At 42.8% G+C, this 19,475-nt stretch overlaps 1 protein-coding gene across 3 annotated transcripts in view; it reads left to right on the top strand.

The window, feature by feature from the left end:
- TXNDC11 (thioredoxin domain containing 11) overlaps positions 1-19,475 on the top strand; it is a 65,155-nt gene that overhangs the window by 26,750 nt on the left and 18,930 nt on the right. For all 3 annotated transcript variants that reach the window (XM_030924427.1, XM_030924429.1, XM_030924428.1), the window contains 2 exons: positions 16,765-16,877; positions 19,004-19,204. In XM_030924427.1, coding sequence (XP_030780287.1) covers positions 16,765-16,877; positions 19,004-19,204 — 314 coding nt within the window. The remainder of the gene's footprint in view (positions 1-16,764; positions 16,878-19,003; positions 19,205-19,475) is intronic.

Raw genomic sequence — 19,475 nt, 5'->3', positions numbered from 1 at the left:
GGAGAGCTTATTCCTGCCCCTCAGCATGCGAGGCTTGGGTTGTAAGATCAGGTTCTGTGGTCCTTTACCCCCCACTTAACGAAACTTGTCTAACATTGGCTATTTTCACACAGTAAAAGAAAGGAAATTCACTTCCCACCTCAGCACTGTAACAGTAACTGCCTTCTCTTGTTGTTTTAACTGTTTCCTTTTTTCTCTGGGGCTCTCGGCCTTAGTGCTGATCTGTCAGTTTACCTTGGCCCAGCTGTTAGGTGTTGTGGACAGGAACTCTTGCGCATATTTCTGTCCATTATTGTGTTAGCCTTTTTTTTTGCATTGGAGTCTCTCTCTTTTGCCCGGGCTGGAGTGCAGTGGCGTGATCTCAGCTCACTGCAACCTCGGCTCAAGTTCGAGGGATTCTCATGCCTCAGCCTCCTAAGTAGCTAGGACTACAGGCACCCACCACCATCCCGCCTAATTTTTGTATTTTTAGTTGAGACAGTTTTTTGCCATGTTGGCCAGGCTGGTCTCAAACTCCTGACCTCAAGTGATCCACCCACCTCAGCTGCTTCTGTTTTATGAAATGATGTTTCCTTTCTCTCTAACCTTGATGATTTCTGCTTTACTGCAGAACATATTTTTCCATGCATTTGGGTCTATTTCTGTGATTTATTTTGGTCTAGATACCTATTTTTCTCTGAGTAAACTTAATCTAAGTTCTTGCTTTGCAAATTGCTATTACTTGCTCAAGACTGGACTTCTTCTAGTTCTTGTGTTTTGTGGAATATTCTTTTATGTCCATCCTTGCCTTTGGCTGGAATTTTGTTGAAATTATGTTAAATATATAAATTGACTTGAAGATAATTGACATGTTCATAACATTTAGCTTTCCTTTCTAGGTTCACAGCATGATTATTCATTTATTCAAAACTTCCTTTTAATTTTTTATAGTAGGTTTTACATATCTCTCATTAATGTTTAATCATTTCACAGTGCTAGATGATTAATTGTGGGCTGGCAATCTTTGTGTATGTTTCAAAAGCCTGGAGGAAATCAGCTCTCTTGTACTTCTTTATTCTTCCAGGACTGCAAAGACTGTTCCTCTTGGAACATTTTTACATTTGATCTTGGCAGAGAGGCTACTTTATTGCCAAAAGGAAATTTGGTAGAGGGGTCATATTCCGAAGTTGCTTGCTTGATTTTTAAAAATCTGATGATTATTTCATTATTTGCTGTAAAAATGTGTTCTGGTAAAATGTTGTCATATTCTACTATAATTCAGTGGCTTTTTTAAAAGAGAAGATTTGCAGCAAATTCTGACCCTGTTTTTCATCCCATCTACAAAGGGGCTTGCAGTGCAGTTTAGGGAGAAAAACAGTGGGCTGGGAGCCAGCAGTGCCTGGTCCTTACCCTTTGTCTGCTCCTGGTGGGGTCTGTAAACTTGGAACAAAATATTTAACCTTTCTGTGTTTGAGTTTGTTTATCTGTAAATTTGGGGAGGGTAGAGGTAAATATATAAATCCTTATTTTATAAGGTCAAATCATGTGAAATACTTTGTGTGTGAGTAAAGTAATAAAATAAGTAAAGAAATACTTTGTATGTGAGTAAAATAATAGTCTTTATACCTTAATTAGAAACGAAGTCATCTGGCTGAAAGCACCTCAGATAAGTATTTTACCTATTGTAGTAAAAACATCCACACAAGAAATGATGTCATTGACTGACCAGCAGGCACAGTCTCTCTCTTCCCCTTTCCTGTGCACCTCCTACCTGCTTCTGTTTGTAACACATGGTTTTCTCCCTGTCCAGTGGACTGAATCTCTCTTCCACCAGAATAGGATCTAATTTGTTCAGATAATATTTACTGAGGACCTTGATGGCAGAGTTTTGTTTTATTGCTCCTACAACTCCACACCCTGCCTGAGCATAGTTGTAGCTAAGAGGGTGAATGAATGACTGGTAAAGGACACGTGAGAAAGATTTTAGCTATGGGATTTTAAACATCACTTTGGATCCCCTCTCACCACTTTCTCCACTTCTTGTGCCCGGCTCTTCAGGCTCCATAGACCATAGTGTAGGAATTTGCCTGCCTGGTTCTTTTTTTTTTTTTTTTTTTGCCAAGACAGGGTCTCACTTTGTTGCCCAGGCTGGAATGCAGTGGTGCTCTCTGTAACCTTGAACTCCTGGGCTCAAGCAATCCTTCTGCCTCAGCCTTCTGAGTAGCTACAACTGCAGGTGTGCACCACTAACTACATCAGCAAGTTAAAACATTTTTTTATAGAGATCAAATTGAATTCATATGGTACCTAAATGTCATCTTGGAAATGCACTAAATTTTTTTGTTTTGTTTTTGAGATGCACGTTCTCTGCTCACTGCAACCTCTGCCTCCCGGGTTCAAGCAATTCTCCTGCCTCAGCTTCCCGAGTAGCTGGTACTACAGTCACAAGCTACTACGCCTGGCTAATTTTTTGTATTTTAGTAGACATGGGGTTTCACTGTGTTGCCCAGGCTGGTCTCAAGCTCCTGATCTCAGGCTGTCCTCCCAAAGAGCTGGGATTACAGGCGTGAGCCACTGCACCCGGCCACACTAAACTTATTAACTAAAGATACTATTTCCACTCCTTTCTTTCACCTTTGGGAATTCCTAAACTCAGTTGATGAGGAAACCTTGTAGCATTGGTTTTCTGAGGAACTGCCTCTGTGAAAAGTGTTTTAGAGGACATGTATTAAATGGAGGAAGGACTTTGATTCCAGCGTAGTGTCCCTGTGCTCCACCAGGTGGCGTCTGATGCTGCTGAGATTTGCTTGTAGAACTGAGTCAGTACACATAAAAAGTGCCCTCCTCCAAGACCTTATGCATGAAGAAAGCTTTTCTGGAGCACTGTTCTGTCAGATTGTGAGATTTTATACAGCATCAAGAGATCTTGGTGGGGCGTGGTGGCTCACACCTGTAATCCTAGCACTTTGTGAGACTGAGGCAGGTGGATCCCTTGAGCTCAGGAGTTTGAGACCAGCCTTTCACAATGTTGTGAAACCCCATCACTATAAAAATACAAAAAGTAGCCTGTAGTTGCAGGTACGTAGGGGCTGAGGTGGGAGGATCGCTTGAACCTAGGAGGTCGGGGCTGCAGTGAGCTGAGATCATGCCACTGCTTTCTGGCCCGGATGAAAAAAGTGAGACCCTGTCTGAAAAAAAAAAAAGAGAGAGATCTGAAGGCTAGGGTTTTCTTACTCTGTATGTGACATTTTAAAAGGCATTGGAAAAACAAGGGACTGACAAGCAAGGCTGGCTTGGAGATTGCTTTATTTTCTCAGGTTTTTGGGACTAACTCTTGGGTCTTTGGACCAGACATTGAGTCTAACAGTTCTCAGCAAGTGGAATGGGTTCTAGGATCGTTTTGTTTTCTTGGGTAATTTCATTTGTTGTCACTATACCCGCTCATGGGGGGAATATTTTTCTATCTGCCTGCATTGAGACCCTTCTAGGTACTGACTAAATCAGATTAGAATAAACATATTAAAAATTTCATACTTTGGGCCGGGCGCTGTGGCTCGTGCTTGTAATTCCAGCACTTTGGGAGACCAAGGCGGGCGGATCACCTGAGGTCAGGAGTTCGAGACCAGTCTGACCAACATGGAGAAACCTGGTCTTTACTAAAAATACAAAAATATCTGGGCATGGTGGCACATGCCTGTAATCCTAGCTGCTCGGGAGGCTGAGACAGGAGAATCGCTTGAACCCGGGAGGCGTAGATTGCGGTGAGCTGAAGTCATGCCATTGCACTCCAGCCTGGGCAACAAGAGCAAAACTCTGTCAAAAAAAAAAAAAAAAAAAACCTGACTTTTTAACTCAGTTGCCATTATTTTAGCAAAGGAATCCTTGTGTATTTTATGGGAGATGCTTTTATTTCCGTTATGATTTCTTTTCTTTTTTTTTTTTTTTAATTTTTATTTTTTTGAGACGGAGTCTTGCTCTGTCGCCCAGGCTGGAGTGCAGTGGCCGGATCTCAGCTCACTGCAAGCTCCGCCTCCTGGGTTTACGCCATTCTCCTGCCTCAGCCTCCCAAGTAGCTGGGACTACAGGCGCCCGCCACCTCGCCCGGCTAGTTTTTTGTATTTTTTAGTAGAGACGGGGTTTCACCGTATTAGCGAGGATGGTCTCGATCTCCTGACCTCGTGATCCGCCCTTCTCGGCCTCCCAAAGTGCTGGGATTACAGGCTTGAGTCACCGCGCCCGGCCTTTTTTTTTTTTTTTTTTGAGACAGAGTCTTGCTCTGTTGCCCAGGCTGGAGTGCCAATCATGGCTCACTGCAGCCTCAACCTTCCCAGGCTCAGGTGATCCTCCCACCTCAGCCCCCCGGGGAGCTGGGACAATAGGCATGCACCACCATGCCTGGCAATTTTTTTTTCCCCTGAGACAGAGTTTCACTCTCGTTGCCCAGGCTAGAGTGCAATGGCACAATCTTGGCTTACCGCAACCTCCGCCTCCGGGGTTCAAGCGATTTTCCTGCCTCCCAAGTAGCTGGGATTTACAGGCATGTGCCACCACGCCTAACTAATTTTTTTTTTTTTAGTGGAAATGGGGTTTCTCCATGTTGGTCAGGCTGGTTTTGAACTCCCAACCTCAGGTGATCCGACCACCTCAGCCTCCCAAAGTGCTGGCATTACAGGCGGTGTCCACCCCTCCTGGCCAAATTTTTCTATTTTTTTGTAGAGACGTGGTTTCATCATGTTGCCCTGGCTGATCTTGAACTCCTGGGCTGAAGCAGTCCAGCCACCTCAGCCTCCAAAAGTGCTGTGGTTAAAGGGGTGAGCCACCGTGCCCCGCCATGACTTATTTCTTAAGTCTTGTAAATAAGAACTAAGGCCGAAAAAGGTCCTTCCAGCACTTGAGGTTAGAATCAGAAGTATGATTTCTTATTAAATAATTCAACAACCATTTGAGGATCTGGTATGTGATATAGCTGTAATGATGAATGCACCTCATTTCCTGCCATCACCAGGAGCCACCAGCCAGTGTGGCCAAGAAGTAGGGTTGCTCACAATGAGAATTTGGTGATGGGTCTGTGACAGCCTTCCTTACTCAGTGGAGATGGGAAGATGACTCAGTGGAGATGGGTGCTTGGGGGTGGGAGGGTCAGCCTGCAGGTAAGGATGGAAGAAACCACATGCAGAGTGGAAGATTGATGGGGCTGGGGAAAGCAACAGGTGTGTTCACTTGTGCTTTGGCTTCAGGAAGCTCAGAGCCAAATTTCATGTTCATTTAGAGAGATTTTGATTCCTCGATCCCAGGTATTTGAAAAATTGCACCTGAACTTTCTAATTATTTAGTGATATTTCCTACCCTTTTAAACTTGTCCTCTTTTAAAAGAGTATGGGTGTGGGTGTTGATCCTATTTCTCCAAGTTTTGTTTTTTTCATATTTGGAAGTTGATAAGACTCCTAGATAAAGAACCAGAAGCATTACAATCTTAGAAAAGAATCTTAGGGATCACATAATAGAGTCACAAACTTACAGTCACACAACTCCATGCAGACAGGCCCAGTTCTGGTCTGTCCTTGGCCACCTTTTATATACAGTTGAACCAGATAAGCTGATACTTGACTGAGCACTTCCATGAGCCAGGCACTTTACCTGAAAGACAGTCTTCACTGTCACCCTTTGAGGTAGGAACTGTTTATTATTCCAGTTTCACAGATGAAGAAACTGAAGCTCCGAGAAGGTTGTTAACTTGCTCAGGGTTAGTGTAGTAGGCAGGGCTCGTGTAAGGGCTCCTTAAAAAGCTCCACTTCTTACTCACTAGAACCTGTGGATAGGTTAGATACATGGCAAGGAGGAATTAAGGTAGCAAAGAGAATTAGATTGCTCATCAGCTGGCACTGAGGTTATCCTGTGTTACTGGGGTGGGCTCAGTGTAATCAGAAGGATTCTGAAGAATGAAAATTGGAGGCAGAACAACAGAGTATAATGTGAGACTGACAGTCCAGTTGTCATTGGCTTTGGAGGAGGAAAGGGCCACAAACCGAGGGATGTGGGTGACCTCTGGAGCTGGAAAAGTCAAGGAAATGGATTCTCTCCTAGAGCCTCCCAAAGGAACATGACTTGCTAACAGGCCAGGGTTGATTTTAGCCCAGTGAGACTCATTTTGGACTTTTGACATCCAGAACTTTAAAATACATTTGTGTCTGCCGTTGTTACAGCAGCAACAAGAAGCCAGTACCGTCACATGCCGGTAAATACAGGAGCTGAGATGAGAACCCTGGTGCAGAGCTCACTTACTCCACCCTTACTCTGTTTTCTCTGCAGCTCCTCTGCTTTACTGAGCTGCAGCAGGTGGTATGATATGGTACTTCCCTCTCGGCTTTGCCTGTGATACTGCTTTAAATGTAATGTGTTTCCCTGGCTAACGTCTGCCTTCCTAATTTTTCAAGGCCTAGGGGAAGTTCCGTGGATTGATAACTCTTGACTACCTAGCATGACGTCCGGCACACTGGACATCCTGTGATTCTCATTAGCCCAGCTTCTTTCTTGGAGCTCCTGTTGCACTAATAGACAAATAGGCTGTGTCTTCTGCTTAGCAGCCTGTCTTGGTTTCTAGTTTTCCCTGGGATTTAGTGGTATCTTCCTAACAATAAGCATAGATAGGCAGGGGCCAATGAGTCCTGAAGTCGTTTTATTTTATTTAATGTTTATTTATTTATTCGACAGGGTCTCACTCTGTTGCCCAAGCTAGAGTGCAGTGGCACAGTCATGACTCATTACAGCTTCCAACTTCCCAGGCTCAGGCGATATTCCTGCAGGCTCACGGCATCACACTCAGCTAATTTTTGTAGAGATGAGGTTTTGCCGTGTTGCCTTGGCTGCTCTTGAACTCCTGGGCTCAAGCAGTCCACCCACCTTGGCCTCCCAAAGTGCTGGGATTACAGGCATGAGCCACTGCGCCTGGCCCTGTAGTCATTTTAATAGCAAGTATCCTGCTGTAATCATGACCCAGCGGCCTTTTCTCACTGGCCTTCAGATTTCAGGTTCCCCATCTGTAAAACAAGGGAGCTTTGCCCTAGTTATCTGTAAGGGACACGTCATCTTGGAAAAGCAATGGCCTTTGGCCTATTTTTGTAGGCCTGGGAGCTAAGAATGTTTTTTACATTTTTAAAGCATTGTTTGGAGGGGAAAAAGAGAACATGTGACAGAGACCTCATCTACCTGACTCCTGTGTTAGACCTTAAGAACAGCCTGAAATGGGGTGGAGGAGGTTTCTCAGTGGATGTATTTAGTTTGCAGAGTCCTTCCTTCCCCTGAGGGCTACCAAAAAAAATTTTTTTTTATTGAAGTGCATACAAGGGAAGTTTTTCAATTGATCATTTTATTTTTTATTTTATTTTTTTCTTTTGAGATGGAGTCTCGCTCTGTCACTGAGTTTAGAGTGCAGTGGTGTGATCATGGCTCGCTGCAATCTCCACCTCCCAGGTTCAAGCGATTCTCCTGCCTCAGCCTCCTGAGTAGCTGGGATTACAGGCATGTGCCACCACGTCTGTCTAATGTTTGTACTTTCGGTAGAGTCGGGGTTTCACCGTGGTGGTGAAACTATGCCCAGCCTGAATTGATCATTTTAATATGGTGCTTTAGACTTACTAAATGAGAACAGCTGGTGTGAGGGTGTTTATTTTACTGTCAGGTTAAGTATATGTAACAATGCATATTTAGTACTATAGTTTATTTTCTCCTAAAATCATGTATTTGGAACTGCATTTCTCTTTCCTTCCTGCCTAGCTCACACACAAAAAGAATCACAGCTGTCAGGTGCAGTGGCTCACTCCTGGGATTACTCCTGTAATCCCAGCACTTTAGGAGGCTGAAGCGGGCAAATCACAAGGTCAGGAGTTCGAGACCAGCCTGACCAATATAGTGAAACCTCGTCTCTACTAAAAATACAAAAAATTAGCTGGACGTGGTGTTGGACACCTGTAATCTCAGCTATTCGGGAGGCTGAAGCAGGAGAATTACTTGAACCTAGGAGGCAGAGGTTGCAGTGAGCCGAGATCACGCCATTGTACTCCAGCCTGGGGGACAGTGCGAGACTCCATCTCAAAAAAAAAAAAAAAAAAAAAGAATCACAACATGTTAGTTTAGTAATATCTTGGCAAACACCACGGTGTGTCTGTGATGTCCAAATGCCAGATTTTTTTTTTCTAGATAATTGCTTTGTGCTTTATATTAAGAAGTTTGAAACTATGCACATTTCACTGTCTCATTTCTAGGGGGAAAATCCAAGTAATGATAGTTTATACATTGAAAACAAGCATTTCTGTAATGTTACATTTCTTCGAAGGTTTTTTCGTTTTAATGGACACTTTATTGGAAATGTATGACATCACTGTCTAGTAAATGGTTATGAAGAACTTGAAAAGTGAATCACTCTGTAAAGATTAAAATTAGAGGGGTTATTTTAATCCCTTTTAAAATAATCCTATTGTTCTCCTTATTCTAACTTTGGAAAGAAGAGTGAGAAAGTAGAAGTTAAAATTAACAGACTAAAATGAGAGTTGTTTCCCAACAGATGGAAGGTAGCATGATACAGGTTTGCCTTTTGGGATATCACTGTTTTCCAGTTTAAAGAAATGAGAAGAATTTCCCCATGGAGTAAATGACTTCTTAGCCATGCTGATTAAATGCCATGTGACTTAATCCAGTGGTATTTTGTTTTGAAGTGTATGTTGGTTTGTTAGCAGTTACCTTTATGAGCATTTTTCTTGACCTGATACTCCATTTTGTTCCATGATGCCTTAGAGGTGAGCTCACACAGAAGTCTCCATGATAGCAGATGACATTCCCTAATATAAGGAATTCCACATTGTTCAGACCTGTAGTTTCTGTCTGTTCTTTCAGTGTATCCTTGGGTGCTTTGTAGTACACCAAGTGCTATTAACTGTAGGCCTCTGACAGAGAATTAACTTCAGAAGCTCAGGCTAGAGTCATAGGTCTAGAGCCCCACTTTTTCCTTTTTGAAGAAGAGGGGACACATTCTTAAAGATAATTATTATTTGCTGTTGGAGGGATTTTCATGAAAAAAATTCAAGAAACATTGTCTCATGTGATCTTACCAGATAAGTGCCAATTATTAAGACTTGCTGGCTGCTGGATTTATCATCTCAGCCTCATCTTCTTCCTGAGATACATGAATCTTGCTTTTTCATCATTACCACTCTGGCATAATCCAGTGGAAATACAATATGAACCACATAGCTAATTTAAAATTTTCTTTTTTTAATTTTATTTTTTGAGACAGGGTATCACATTGTTGTCCAGGCTGGAGTGCGGTGGTGCAATTATAACTCACTGCAGCATCGACCTCCTGGGCTCAAGCAGTCCTCCTGCATCAGCCTCCTGAGTAGCTAGGACTATAGGCTTACATAATCACTCTCAGCTAATTTTAAAAATTTTTTTTAGAGCTAGGGTCTAACTCTCTTGCCCAGGCTGGTCTTGGACTTCTGGCCTCAAGTGATCCTCCTGCCTCAACCTCTCAAAACTGTTGAGATTATAGATGTGAGCTACCATTCCCAGCCTAATTTAAAATTTTCTAGTAGCTTCACTAGAAAAAGAAATAGGTGAGTCTGGGTGCAGTGGCTCAGGTCTGTAATCCCAGCACTTTGGGAGGCTGAGGCAGGCAGATCACTTGAGGTCAGGAATTCGAGACCAGCCTGGCCAACATGGTGAAACTGTGTCTCTACTAAAAATACAGAAATTAGCCGGGCATGGTGGCGCACACCTGCAATCTCAGCTACTCAGGAGGCTGAGGCAGGAGAATCGCTGGAACCTGGGAGGCAGAGGTTGCAGTGAGCCAAGATCCTCCAGGCTGGGTGACAAAGTGAGACCGTCTTTAGAAAAAATAAATAAATAAAAGTTGGGGGGGGGCGCAAATAAAAGAAACAGGTGAAATATTTAACCCAGTGTATCCAAATTATTTCAACATATAATCAGTATAAAAATGATGAATATTTTTTTTTCCACCTCCCACATTAAAGTGATTCTCGTGCCTCAGCCTCCTGAATAGCTGGGACTACAGGCGCCTGCCACTAAGCCTGGCTAATTTTGAGTAGAGATGGGATTTCACCAGGTTGGCCAGGCTGGTCTCGAACTCCTGACCTCAGTTGATCCACCCACCTCAGCCTCCCAAAGTGCTGGGATTACAGGTGTGAGCTACCATGTCCAGCCCTAAACTGACATTTTAATATTTAAAATTAAATTTAAGTCTTATGATACTAAACTAAAATACAGTTGTCCCTTGTTATAGATTGGGGATTAGTTCTAAGATCCCCAAATATACCAGAATTTGCATACTCAAGTCCCACAGTTGGCCCTTCAGAACCTGCGTGTATGAGAAGTGGCTCTCCATATAGGTGGGTTTTAAATTCTGCAAATACTGTATTTTGGATCTGTGTTTGATTTTAAAAAAACTGCATGTAAGTGGACCCATGCGGTTCAAACCCATGTTGTTCAAGGGTCAGCTGTAGTTCTGTATTAAAACATTGTCCAAAACCAAAAAGCTTTTATCCAAACTAGAGGAGAGTGAGCCAGATGAATGTGAGTGGAAACCAGATGGAGTTTCAGGTCTTTCAGGGCACCCTTGGTAGCTGCCATGAGGTGAATGGTGACAGCAGTGCACAGGAGGCACAAGAAGGGCAGCCAAAGCTATACCTGGGAAGGGTGTGGGAAGTAAGAGGGGAGCATTCTGTTAGGGGCAGAGAAGAATCCCACTCACAAGAGATGACCAAGAGTAAACCTGCCTGCCTGCCAAAAGTAGGCAAGATTTGATGGGTCAAAGCACAAGACCATTTCTACTCAAAGCACAGCAAACAGTATTAGCATCAACATAATAGTGCTGGTTCCTCAGCCCGTGCCCATGGGAGATGTGCTGTGATAGGTCTAGATGGTGCCTGTGTGCACGGCCTTGTAGCCGATGATCACGGGGCCCAGGGCTCAGTACTCTCTGTAGCAAGCAGCAAAGGAGCACCCTCCCTCCCTGAGAAGTTAGTGGTGCCAAGAGACATGCCCTGGTCACCTTGACCTTCTTAGCCACCTGCTTGAGCAGCTGTGGAAACTGCTTAGTAACTAATTCTTTTACCCAGATGTTTCTTCAGGATCTCATTACATCTTGCAGTGATCATTGACACCCGTTGTCACTGTGTGGTTAACAGAGATCTTGAACTGGCCAATTACCAGGCTAATGGAGAATTTTTTTTTTTTAATCGAATGGGATACTGCCGTTGTTAGACCTTGTTGGGTAGAGGAGGGGAGAGTATGAGTCTTAGTTTATTTTTAATTGTCGAACAGATTCCAAGTTCTTAATTAAAATATTGAAACCTCATGACTTTTAGGACAAAATAATTCATTTTATAAATGACTAAGACTTCTATCGTAGAAAGCCCTGGAGCTCTGCTTATCAGAGAACACTCTGGATAAAGAGATGTGACATGCTGTTTTTTGTGTCATCTTTACGCTATAAACTTCCTCTGCTAATCCAAGTATTCTTTGTTCACGTGAGACTGCAAATTTAAGCTGCTTCTTCCAGCAAGTTTTCCACCATATGCTAGAACTTAAATAGAAGTGTGATTTTTGTAAATTTCTCTATGTGTGAAAAATGCAGTTTTGAAATTGTAATATGTTTGAGCATGTTAGAATTTGTTCTGTGTGGGCAGACTGTCCATTCTTATTAATGCAGTTAAACAGGTTTTTGAATGTTCCCTTTTAACTTTGGGGTCAGGCTGTCACTTCTTGTTTCTCTGCTCTAATAAATTGCGATGGTGACTTTGGCAGGCTATCAAATGAATTTCCTTACTGGCTGCTTTTCCTTCTCTTCTTTTAACTGTGACTGTCCGCCAAGATCAGTGGCCTCTGAGAGAGTGGTGTTTTGGTCCTGCTAATTCACATCCTCTCTTTGGTCTGTTTCTTCTGACAGCTTTGGGATCTGGACTTATATGCCATGCCCTTTAAACAAAGTTCTTAAAAATCTTCAACTAATTCTATACTTAGAGAAAAGATGCAAAAATAGAACAGGGAGTTCCATAATTACCTGCCTTTAGCCAGTTTCCACCATTGTTAACATCTTACATAACCAATTGTTAGGTGATTTTGTACAAAATAAGAAATTAATATTAGTGTTGGGCGTGGTGGCTCACACCTGTAATCCCAGCACTTTAGGAGGCTGAGGCCAGGTGGACCGCTTGAGGTCAGGAGTTCGAGACCATCCTGGCCAACATGGTGAAACCTTGTCTCTACTAAAAATACAGAAAAATTAGCCAGACATGGGGGTGCATGGCTCTAATCCCAGCTATTCGGGAGGCTGAGGCAGGAGAATCACTTAAGGTTGCAGTGAGCCGAGATGCACCACTGCCCTCCAGCCTGGGTGACAGAGCAAGAGTCTGTCTCTCAAAAAAGAAAAAAAAAAAAAAAGAGAAAAGAAAAAGACATTAACATTGGTACAGTCCTATTCACTAAACTGCAGACCTCATTTGAATTGTCTGAGTGTTTCCACTAGTGTCTGTTTTTGTTTCAGGATCCAGTCTGGGATCCCATATCCCAACGAGTTGGTTTTTTCTGTTTCCTTCAGCCTATGACAAACCCTCTGTCTTTCCTTGTCCTTTATAACCTTGACACTTCTGAAGAATACTTCTCAGGCATTTTGTAGAAAATCACTCAATTTTGTCTGTTTTCTTGTTATTGGAATAGGTCATGTCTTTTGACAACAATACCATAGAAATAGGTCCTTCTCAGCACTTCTTATCAGGGGGTTCATAGGATGTCAGTGTGTCTCCTACTGGTCACATTAACTGTGATCATTTGGTTAAAGTAGTGTCTGCTGTGTTTCTCCACTGAAAAGTTACTATCTCTTCCTTTGTAATTAGTAAATAAATACCTTGGGGGAAGATCATTTGTTACTATGTAAATATATCCTCAAACTTTTGCTCAGGAATTTTGGCCGCCATTGGTGGATCTTGCCTGCAACAATTACTCTGGTGTTCAAATGGTTATTTTCTGTTTCCTTCATTCGTTTTTCATTATTAGTGGAATTCTCCCATAAAGAAGAGCTGACTATTCTCATTAATATTGTTATGGAGTCATGGGTATTTATCTTATTCTGTGTACTGTCATTGTTTATTTTGTTGCTCAAATTGTTCCAGCTTTGGCTACTAGGAGGGCTTCAGCTTGGCTCCTGGGTCCTTTGGACAAGCCCCCATCCTTTTATGAGCACTTCTTTACTTCATTTATTTATTTTTTTTGAGATGGAGTTTCACTCTTGTTGCCCAGGCCGGAGTGCAATGGCGAAATCTTGGCTCACTGCAACCTGCACCTCCTGGGTTCAAGCGATTCTGCTGCCTCAGCCTCGCAGATAGCTGTAATTACAGGCACATGTCACCATGCCCAGCTAATTTTTGTATTTTTAGTAGAGATGGGGTTTCACTATGTTGGCCAGGCTGGTCTCGAGCTTGTGACCTCAGGTGATTCGCCCGCCTTGGCCTCCCAAAGTGCTGGGATTACAGGTGTGAGCCACCATGCCCGGCCCACTTCTTTACTTCTGATACAAGGTATTTCAGGCTTATCTTGTACTTCTTCGCCCCAGCTCTGGAATCAACCTCTTCTCCAAGGGCCCTGGTTTCTTTTGCTGGAGAATGGCATTTAGAAACCAAAGTCTACATGCTAGGTATACTCTTTGGTATCAGGATGTCATTACTTCTAGGTCTTCTCAGTAGATAGAACTAGGAAGTGTATTATATCCACACATATGCATATATCTGTATTTCTCTATCCATCCTCTCTCTCTCCCTCTGTGTGTATGTGTGTGTGCGTGTGTGTGTGTATGTATCAAAAACCGTAAGTTTATACTCATTCTCTCTCATTTCAATTTAACATTACAGAGTTTATTTTAGCCTTCTCTTATTGATATATAACTTCGTACTGCGACAGTGAGAGTCCTGGCTATAATTATCTATAATGTATTTACTACAAAGAAGTAAATAAGTTCGTAGTTTCAGAATTGCTAACTTATACCTCCTTAAGAAACACATTTACTACCAGATTTACAGCATTTATGTACAATTCTTTTTGCCTTTAATTTTATAGCATCCAGTCAAGATACTGTTTTCCAGTTACTTAGGTTAGTTCTTTCTTCCTATCCCATTCACCATGGTGTTACCCATTTGCAATAGTTAGGGTTATTTGTACATGCTGTATTCCACTTTGGGTTTGCCATATCTCGCTTGGTTTTAACTAATTGTTTAATTTTGGAGTGTGTGAAGGGTGTGTGATACATCACTGTGGCCCTAGGAGTCAGATACAAAAAGGCCTGCTCAGTGCCAGGCCTCCTCAGCCCTGCTTTCCCGTTCCCATTCCCCTTTTCCCCAGCCACCCCATAAGTAATCAGTCTGTTTAATTTCTGGCTTATTTGTCCTGTATTTCTTTTGTTTTGTGCCATTTTAAACTCATCAGGTTTGTATGAAAAATTATTGACTCTGGCAGTAGGGACATATTCACTCCCACCTCATCCTTGTCAGCCACTCCTTACCTGAGGGAGAGAACCACAGCACTGAAAGGTGGGGGTCGTGGGATAAAACTAGAAACTTTATGGGTTTAGCACCTCAATATTTTTATATCTTAGCTACCTGTATATAATTTGGTAACATTTGATGTTTAACTGATTTTTTAAAAAAGTTTACTTATTTATTTATTTTGGAGACAGAGTCTCACTCTGTTGCCTAGGCTGGAGTGCAGTGGCACGATCTTGGGATCTCAGCTCACAGCAACCTCTGCCTCCTGGGTTCACATGATTCTCATGCCTCAGCCTCCCAAGTAGCTGGGATTACAGGTGCCCACCACAACACACCCAGCTAATTTTTATATTTTTAGTAGAGACAGGGTTTCACCATGTTGGCCAGGCTGGTCTTAAACTTCTGAGCTCAGGCAATCCACCTACCTCGGCCTCCCAAAGTGCTAGGATTAAGGGCATGAGCCACTGCACCTGGCCTAAAGTTTAACTGATGTTTTATTTAGCACGTGCTAAGAAAGCAAAAGGGGATAGGAAAGAATGTACCTTTTTCTGCAGTGTCTTATTCACCCTCCTTTAACACTAAATACTTTATAATCACACAAATATTATACTCCATGAAACAAAATGAAAGCTTCACACATAAGGATAAGGTCCCTGTTGATGTTTGTTCTCCAACATCAGACTACTTTGTGATCCTTTTAGATTCTTTGTACATTTCTAAACATATGTGCCTGTAGGAGGGGATATATATATATATAAAACTATTTTATAAGTGTGAGTTATTTTTTTTCTTTTTGGTTAACATCAAAGGTCTACTGTAACTTTCAGCTTCTGTTTCTGGTGTATAGTCCTGCCTCATTGTTTTTAACATTTGCAGAGTGTTTCTTGGTGAATGTCCTTGCGTGTGGCTCCAACACACATGTGGATGCTCAGCAGTGGAAATCCCAGCTGTGTCCATTCTTCTTCTAGTCAGTACAGCAGCTGCTCTCCTGAGTGGCTGTGCCATTTTGCCATTTTCCACCAGCATCACATCAAATACTCATTTCTCTACTTTTCATCAATACCTGATGTTTCCTATGTCTTAAATTCTGGGCAGTTTGAGGGTCAAAAGTAGTCTTTTGTTTTAATTTGCTTTCTTTCAGGATAGTGAGGTTGAGTTTCCAGTAATTATTAGCCATGTATACACATTTCCTTTTCTGTGATTTGCCCATTTTAACAATTTTTCTTTTCTTGTTGATGTGTATAAGACTTTATATATGCTAGATTTGTTCGTTTAATAAATATTTTTTGATCTCTTAACTATACATCCCCGCACTTCTGTAGGTGCTGGGATACTAGCATGAAACAAAGTCTCTAATTTCACAGAAATTACCATCAGAAGAGGAAATTGGGCCAAGTGTGGTGGCTCACACTTGTAATTCTGGCACTTTGGGAGGCAGAGGCGGGCAGATCACTTGCGGTCAGGAGTTCGAGACCAGCCTGGCCAACATGGTGAAACCCCGTCTCTACTAAAAATACAAAAATTAGCTGAGTGTGGTGGTGCATACCTGTAATTGCAGCTACTCAGGAGGCTGAGGCAGGAGAATTGCTTGAGTCCACTAGACAGTGGTTGTAGTGAGACGAGATCGCACCACTGCACTCCAACCTGGGCCACAGAGCAAGACTCCATCTCAAAAAAAAAAAGAGGACATTGGACCAAAGGAAATCTAAATAAATGAATGAGATTATGCAAATGTTAATAAGTGCTATCAAAAATAGGGTAACGGTAAAGAGAGTACCTGAATGGGTCGGGAGCCCAGTTTTCCTTTGTAAACTCTGTCCCCTGTGTATTAGGTGTTAGGTGGAGTGGTCAGGGAAGGCTTCTCAGAGAAAGTAGGAGCTGAGATGAGTAATAAGAAGGAACCAGCCACAAGAAGTGTCCAGACGGAGAACATAGTGTGCCTCAGCCTGTGATCAAGGGTGACAGGTCATACCATCGTAGGAAGACACAGGGGACTCCTCAACACAAGTGATTGTCAGAGGCGTTAGAGACATCCTCTCAGGAGCAGGGTTGACATCTGAGAGGCCGAGGTCGGTTTCAAGGGGAGAGGTTCCTCAACTCGTCTTCCTTCCCTCCCTAGGCTAGGTTACCAGAAGGAGTTTTGCTCCTGGGGTTTGTGCTTCAAGACTTGATCGTTGGGTTTTGTGGTTGTTTTAAGGCACAGGCCTTTTCTTTAATAAAGGAAAATTTTCTGTTTCAGATTACCTAGGAACAGTACGATTTGGGGTTATCACAAATAAACATCTTGCGAAACTGGTATCCTTAGTACACTCTGGAAGTGTGTATTTACATAGACATTTCAACACATCACTTGTAAGTATTTTGAAATCACGTTTATATTAGCGCAGTGGTTCTTAACCTTGTTTAGGTCACGGACTGCTTTGAGAATTGGATAAAATCTATGGACACTCTCTAGAAAAGCGCGCATGATTTTATATATGAATGGAGAGTTCTTCCAGCCCCACCCTAGAGCCCAGGCCCCAGATTAAGAACCCATGCATTAGAGGGCTCTTGAAATTAATGTGCTGAAATTCTTTATTTGTATTCTTAGATTTTGATACAGACTTGAAAGTTTTTCTTCCTGGATAAAATTACGGAGTTACTCTCTTGGAGAATTGTTACTCTGAGCCTGTGTTTTCAGAAGCTAGGCTTCCACTGAGTGATGTTCTCTGTTTATCTGTTTCTTTTATGATGAGCAGTAATGTGACATGCTTTTCTCCTTAGCTGATGTAAAGGGTTTTTGAAGTTCTTGTCAAGTCACAGTGAGAAGTTGATGGCTTCTCATCCCAGAGAGCCTCGGTTTTCCATTGTCGCCTTTGTCCCCAATTTCATTTGCTTTCTGTGGAGCAGCCTGAACTCAGCTGCTTCTGAGCATTGACCTGTGTCCTGTTCAGTCCCGTGCTTCTACTCTATTGCTGCTTCCTCAGTCACATCAGTGAGCTGACTTTCCTGAAGTATTCTCTCTCTCTCGCATCATTGTCTGTAACTTACAGGTCATATACAGATCAATTTCCCTGCACCCAGTGTACCCAGCTTTTAAAACCTGTGCCCCCCTTGGCACAATGTCTGAGTCTTGTGCCTTCGGAGGGACTATTGGGCCCACTCCAGGGGTGCCCCCTTGCTTGCCAGTCGCCCTGGCTTCTGCATATCTTCGTAGCCCAGATGTTGTGCTTTACTTCTTGCAGTTTGTATTCCAAAAGTCAAATGTATTTTTGTGTTTTCTAAATAGAAATGTTTGAGTGTAGTTTGAGTATGGTTTTTCAGACTCCCACCGTTCCACCTTGACAATCACTGCTGTAGCTGTTTCTCTGCTGCCCACCTACGCTCCTTGTGCCTCTGCCTAAGCTGCTTTGATATCATCTGCTTTTGCTATCTGTCATTTTCCTACATCCTTCATTTTTAGCATGTTACACAGCCTCCATATATTTATTTATAGTAAAGGGTACTGAGAAAGAAATTAAAAGTAGATGGGGAAAAAAAGGGAGGACTATGAGATGGAAAAATATATCAGGTTTACTGCTTTGATTTGGTAGTGTTTAAGGTTCGTTGGTTTGTGTAGCAGTAGAATTCCTTTTATCGAATGCAAGAATACTGGGATACCATTATTTTTAGAAACACAAGCAGTGGTTATCTTCGTTATGAGTCAATTTAAATCTTCGTTTTGAGGAGTTTTAAATATCTCATTTTGTAAAACCCTCTGAAGTACCCCTTTGGTAGTTCTGTTTGAAGCCAGTGATTTATATTGTTAGAATTTCAAAAATAATTTTATGTTCACATACATTGGTTGTTTATAGCAAAACAAAGCAAAAAATCTAAGTGTCTCTTTCGTTTATTTGTGCACATAAAATACGATCCGTGGCCTTGTGCAAGTTTAGGTCATCTTTGATTGATGAAGACATGTATTGACTTCCTGCTCTGTGCCTGGTGTTGGTCTAGTCCCAGAGGATACAAGTGAACAGAACAGACAGGCTGTGCCGCACAGAGGCGCCATTCTGCCCTTGGGGGGCAGCATTTGAAGGACGAAGGTCAAAATCGAAGTGAACCTTGACTCCATAATTTCTATTCCCTTAAGTATGTCTTGGTCCTTTTATAAATACCCAGTGACGTTTAATGCCTGTCCTTGGACAGGGTGGTAGAGGTTGTTACCGCCACCAGCTGGTAGGAAGAATTATTTGTTGATAGGTGGGTCTGTCTCAAGGCAGAAAGATGAATCACACGATATGGAAGTCATCTCCTGCAACCACTTTTGTTTTTTCAACCACTCGTGAGGAAATGCTGTCTCTGGAGAAGCAGGTGTTGGCTGCACAGCGGAGCCAGGCCCCGCTCCGAGCCTGGGTTTTCTCACCTGCAGTGGTGGGGTTGGGACAGCACTGATGTGCCTTGAGCTTGCCCTACCTCACTGAGCTCTCCTTTTTCCTCTGTGCCTTTGTCCTTCACAGGTCTTTCCTAGGGAGGTCCTGAACTACACAGCTGAGAACATCTGTAAGTGGGCCTTAGAAAACCAGGAGACGCTCTTTCGGTGGCTGCAGCCACACGGAGGCAAGAGTCTCTTGCTGAATAACGAGCTGAAGAAAGGACCAGCGCTGTTTCTGTTCATACCTTTTAATCCCCTGGCCGAAAGTCATCCTTTAATAGACGAGGTAAGAGCTGTGATGCGAAAAGCACCTCATGAGGAGTCGGGAAGCCTCATCTACCTGGCCCCTCTCATCCCGCGCTCAGTCATTTACTCTGGCAGCTATCTGAGCATTGCTCTTTGCCCCTCCATATGGGCAGGAGAGAGCCCGTGTCTAGGACAGGGATTGCCGCAGCCTCTCTGGCCATGTTTATTGACAGCTGTTAGCATCTGGAGTGAGTGGGAAGAGGCAGGGAAGCCACACTGTGCCCCTCTAGAGAAGGACCTAATGCCCTCTT

Source organism: Rhinopithecus roxellana, chromosome 20, assembly GCF_007565055.1.
Source record: "Rhinopithecus roxellana isolate Shanxi Qingling chromosome 20, ASM756505v1, whole genome shotgun sequence".
NCBI classification, from domain to species: domain Eukaryota; kingdom Metazoa; phylum Chordata; class Mammalia; order Primates; family Cercopithecidae; genus Rhinopithecus; species Rhinopithecus roxellana.
This window is presented reverse-complemented; position numbering and strand designations above follow the sequence as displayed.